At 39.1% G+C, this 6186-nt stretch overlaps 1 protein-coding gene across 1 annotated transcript in view; it reads left to right on the top strand.

Moving 5' to 3' along the window:
• The window catches only part of LOC135510164 (kinesin-like protein KIF1C), a 108643-nt gene that overhangs the window by 30885 nt on the left and 71572 nt on the right, over positions 1 to 6186 (top strand). The window contains 3 exon segments of the mRNA XM_064930949.1: positions 993 to 1057; positions 1568 to 1633; positions 1742 to 1920. Coding sequence (XP_064787021.1) covers positions 993 to 1057; positions 1568 to 1633; positions 1742 to 1920 — 310 coding nt within the window.

The raw sequence follows: 6186 nt of genomic DNA, 5'->3' as shown, positions 1-6186 counted from the left end.
ATTGAATGTTGTTCTGCTGTTTGTTATATTGTTATTGTTACTCATGATATATTGAATGTTGTTCTGCTGTTTGTTATATTGTTATTGTTACTCATGATATATTGAATGTTGTTCTGCTGTTTGTTATATTGTTATTGTTACTCATGATATATTGAATGTTGTTCTGCTGTTTGTTATATTGTTATTGTTACTCATGATATATTGAATGTTGTTCTGCTGTTTGTTATATATATTGTTACTCATGATATATTGAATGTTGTTCTGCTGTTTGTTATATTGTTATTGTTACTCATGATATATTGAATGTTGTTCTGCTGTTTGTTATATTGTTATTGTTACTCATGATATATTGAATGTTGTTCTGCTGTTTGTTATATTGTTATTGTTACTCATGATATATTGAATGTTGTTCTGCTGTTTGTTATATTGTTACTCATGATATATTGAATGTTGTTCTGCTGTTTGTTATATTGTTTTTGTTACTCATGATATATTGAATGTTGTTCTGCTGTTTGTTATACTGTTGTTCTGCTGTTTGTTATTGTTACTCATGATATATTGAATGTTGTTCTGCTGTTTGTTATGTTGTTATTGTTACTCATGATATATTGAATGTTGTTCTGCTGTTTGTTATATTGTTATTGTTACTCATGATATATTGAATGTTGTTCTGCTGTTTGTTATATTGTTATTGTTACTCATGATATATTGAATGTTGTTCTGCTGTTTGTTATATTGTTATTGTTACTCATGATATATTGAATGTTGTTCTGCTGTTTGTTATGTTGTTATTGTTACTCATGATATATTGAATGTTGTTCTGCTGTTTGTTATGTTGTTATTGTTACTCATGATATATTGACTGTTGTTCTGCTGTTTGTTATATTGTTATTGTTACTCATGATATATTGAATGTTGTTCTGCTGTTTGTTATGTTGTTATTGTTACTCATGATATATTGAATGTTGTTCTGCTGTTTGTTATGTTTCCAGGAGCAGGGAAGAGTTACACCATGATGGGAAGACAGGAAGAGGGACAGGAGGGGATCATTCCCCAGGTAACTGACCCCTGACCTCTGACACATCTATATCATCATTCTGATAGTCGCTCTGGATAAGAGCGTCTGCCAAATGACTTAAATGTAAATGTAAATGTGATATACCTCATAGTCATGTTCATTTAAACAGCTAAACTGAACTGAATTTAACACTTTTATTGTAAATGATTTATATTGTTATCTTTCTCTCCCCATCCCCCTCTCTCTGTCTCTCTTCCATCCCCCTCTCTCTGTCTCTCTCCCATCCCCCTCTCTCTGTCTCTCTCCCATCCCGCTCTCTTAATCTCTCTCCCCATCTCTCTGTCTCTCTCCCATCCCCCTCTCTCTGTCTCTCTCCCATCCCGCTCTCTTAATCTCTCTCCCCATCACCCTCTCTCTCCATCTCCCTGCCCACCCCCCCTCTCTCTCTCTCTCTCTCTCCATCTCCCTACCCGCTCTCTCTCTCCATCTCCCTGCACACCCCCCTCTCTCTCTCTCTCCATCTCCCTTCCCATCCCGCTCTCTCTCCAGCTGTGTGAGGATTTGTTTAAGAGGACAGTTGGAAACACAGATCCTGATCTCTCCTTCTCAGTGGAGGTATGTGGAGCCACACACACTTCTAGACTCCCTTCCTTCCTTTCCTTGGTCCTTTAGTGACCTTCACTTCTACCCTTCCACCCTTCACAAGTCTATTCTCTATTACAGGTGTCCTACATGGAGATCTACTGTGAGAGGGTGCGTGACCTGTTGAACCCTAAGTCGAAGGGTACACTCCGTGTTAGGGAGCACCCTATAATGGGACCGTACGTTGAAGATCTGTCTAAACTGGCTGTGACCGGATACAATGACATTCAGGACCTAATGGACTGTGGAAACAAAGCTAGGTGAGGGAACGGGGGACAGGACATGGTGTGTAGGGAACGGTGTGGGGGACAGGACATGGTGTGTAGGGAACGGGGTGGGGGACAGGACATGGTGTGTAGGGAACGTGATGGGGGACAGGACATGGTGTGTAGGGAACGGGGTGGGGGACAGGACATGGTGTGTAGGGAACGGGGTGGGGGACAGGACATGGTGTGTAGGGAACGGGGTGGGGGTGGGAGACAGGACATGGTGAGTAGGGAACGGGGTGGGGTGGGGGACAGGACATGGTGTGTAGGGAACGTGATGGGGGACAGGACATGGTGTGTAGGGAACGGGGTGGGGGTGGGGGACAGGACATGGTGTGTAGGGAACGTGTTGGGGGACAGGACATGGTGTGTAGGGAACGGGGTGGGGGACAGGACATGGTGTGTAGGGAACGTGATGGGGGACAGGACATGGTGTGTAGGGAACGGGGTGGGGGTGGGGGACAGGACATGGTGTGTAGGGAACGTGATGGGGGACAGGACATGGTGTGTAGGGAACGGGGTGGGGGTGGGGGACAGGACATGGTGTGTAGATTCATCACTATTACCAATTCAGCGGCCTTGTGGTTAGAGGTTATGGGTTAGATTCCGTTTTATGCCTCTCTGCTTGACACAAAACATTACAAGATAGATTCAGGAGATAGACTAGTTTCCTGTCCTGTCCAGGGGGTGTCCTGTACAACAAGCTGTCCCACTACAGAAACAGGAGATAGACTAGTGTCCTGTCCAGGGGGTGTCCTGTACAACAAGCTGTCCCACTACAGAAACAGGAAATAGACTAGTGTCCTGTCCAGGGAGTGTACTGATACATCAACCTGCCTCAGTACAGAAACAGGAACCATTCTGGCTCAGATCAGGTTACTATATATACTATAGTATTACAACAGGAACCATTCTGGCTCAGATCAGGCTACTATATATACTATACTATTACAACAGGAACCATTCTGGCTCAGATCAGGCTACTATATATACTATACTATTACTACAGGAAACATTCTGGCTCAGATCAGGTTACTATATATACTATACTATTACTACAGGAACCATTCTGGCTCAGATCAGGCTACTATATATACTATACTATTACTACAGGAACCATTCTGGCTCAGATCAGGTTACTATATATACTATACTATTACTACAGAAACCATTCTGGCTCAGATCAGGCTACTATATATACTATAATATTACAACAGGAACCATTCTGGCTCAGATCAGGCTACTATATATACTATACTATTACTACAGGAACCATTCTGGCTCAGATCAGGCTACTATATATACTATACTATTACTACAGGAACCATTCTGGCTCAGATCAGGTTACTATATATACTATACTATTACTACAGAAACCATTCTGGCTCAGATCAGGCTACTATATATACTATACTATTACAACAGGAACCATTCTGGCTCAGATCAGGCTACTATATATACTATACTATTACTACAGGAACCATTCTGGCTCAGATCAGGCTACTATATATACTATACTATTACTACAGGAACCATTCTGGCTCAGATCAGGCTACTATATATACTATACTATTACTACAGGAACCATTCTGGCTCAGATCAGGCTACTATATATACTATACTATTACTACAGGAACCATTCTGGCTCAGATCAGGCTACTATATATACTATACTATTACTACAGGAACCATTCTGGCTCAGATCAGGCTACTATATATACTATACTATTACAACAGAAACCATTCTGGCTCAGATCAGGCTACTATATATACTATACTATTACTACAGGAACCATTCTGGCTCAGATCAGGCTACTATATATACTATACTATTACAACAGGAGCCATTCTGGCTCAGATCAGGCTACTATATATACTATACTATTACTACAGGAACCATTCTGGCTCAGATCAGGGTACTATATATACTATACTATTACTACAGGAACCATTCTGGCTCAGATCAGGCTACTATATATACTATACTATTACTACAGGAACCATTCTGGCTCAGATCAGGTTACTATATATACTATAGTATTACTACAGGAACCATTCTGGCTCAGATCAGGTTACTATATATACTATACTATTACTACAGGAACCATTCTGGCTCAGATCAGGCTACTATATATACTATACTATTACTACAGGAACCATTCTGGCTCAGATCAGGCTACTATATATACTATACTATTACTACAGGAACCATTCTGGCTCAGATCAGGCTACTATATATACTATAGTATTACTACAGGAACCATTCTGGCTCAGATCAGGCTACTATATATACTATAGTATTACTACAGGAACCATTCTGGCTCAGATCAGGCTACTATATATACTATACTATTACTACAGGAACCATTCTGGCTCAGATCAGGCTACTATATATACTATAGTATTACTACAGAAACAGGAACCATTCTGGCTCAGATCAGGCTACTATATATACTATACTATTACTACAGGAACCATTCTGGCTCAGATCAGGCTACTATATATACTATACTATTACTACAGGAACCATTCTGGCTCAGATCAGACTACTATATATACTATACTATTACTACAGGAACCATTCTGGCTCAGATCAGACTACTATATATACTATACTATTACTACAGAAACCATTCTGGCTCAGATCAGGTTACTATATATACTATACTATTACTACAGAAACCATTCTGGCTCAGATCAGGTTACTATATATACTATACTATTACTACAGGAACCATTCTGGCTCAGATCAGGCTACTATATATACTATACTATTACAACAGAAACCATTCTGGCTCAGATCAGGCTACTATATATACTATACTATTACTACAGAGACCATTCTGGCTCAGATCAGGTTACTATATATACTATACTATTACTACAGAAACAGGAACCATTCTGGCTCAGATCAGGCTACTATATATACTATACTATTACTGCAGGAACCATTCTGGCTCAGATCAGGCTACTATATATACTATACTATTACTACAGGAACCATTCTGGCTCAGATCAGGTTACTATATATACTATAGTATTACAACAGGAACCATTCTGGCTCAGATCAGGTTACTATATATACTATACTATTACTACAGAAACCATTCTGGCTCAGATCAGGTTACTATATATACTATACTATTACTACAGAAACAGGAACCATTCTAGCTCAGATCAGGCTACTATAATACTATAGTATTACAACAGGAACCATTCTGGCTCAGATCAGGCTACTATATATACTATACTATTACTACAGAAACCATTCTGGCTCAGATCAGGTTACTATATATACTATACTATTACTACAGAAACAGGAACCATTCTGGCTCAGATCAGGCTACTATATATACTATAGTATTACAACAGGAACCATTCTGGCTCAGATCAGGCTACTATATATACTATACTATTACTACAGGAACCATTCTGGCTCAGATCAGGTTACTATATATACTATACTATTACTACAGGAACCATTCTGGCTCAGATCAGGTTACTATATATACTATACTATTACTACAGAAACCATTCTGGCTCAGATCAGGCTACTATATATACTATAGTATTACTACAGGAACCATTCTGGCTCAGATCAGGCTACTATATATACTATACTATTACTACAGGAACCATTCTGGCTCAGATCAGGCTACTATATATACTATAGTATTACTACAGAAACAGGAACCATTCTGGCTCAGATCAGGCTACTATATATACTATACTATTACTACAGGAACCATTCTGGCTCAGATCAGGCTACTATATATACTATACTATTACTACAGGAACCATTCTGGCTCAGATCAGACTACTATATATACTATACTATTACTACAGGAACCATTCTGGCTCAGATCAGACTACTATATATACTATACTATTACTACAGAAACCATTCTGGCTCAGATCAGGTTACTATATATACTATACTATTACTACAGAAACCATTCTGGCTCAGATCAGGTTACTATATATACTATACTATTACTACAGGAACCATTCTGGCTCAGATCAGGCTACTATATATACTATACTATTACAACAGAAACCATTCTGGCTCAGATCAGGCTACTATATATACTATACTATTACTACAGGAACCATTCTGGCTCAGATCAGGTTACTATATATACTATACTATTACTACAGAAACAGGAACCATTCTGGCTCAGATCAGGCTACTATATATACTATACTATTACTGCAGGAACCATTCTGGCTCAGATCAGGCTACTATATATACTATACTAT

Source organism: Oncorhynchus masou, chromosome 23, assembly GCF_036934945.1.
Source record: "Oncorhynchus masou masou isolate Uvic2021 chromosome 23, UVic_Omas_1.1, whole genome shotgun sequence".
In the NCBI taxonomy this organism is placed as follows: Eukaryota; Metazoa; Chordata; class Actinopteri; order Salmoniformes; family Salmonidae; genus Oncorhynchus; species Oncorhynchus masou.
This window is presented reverse-complemented; position numbering and strand designations above follow the sequence as displayed.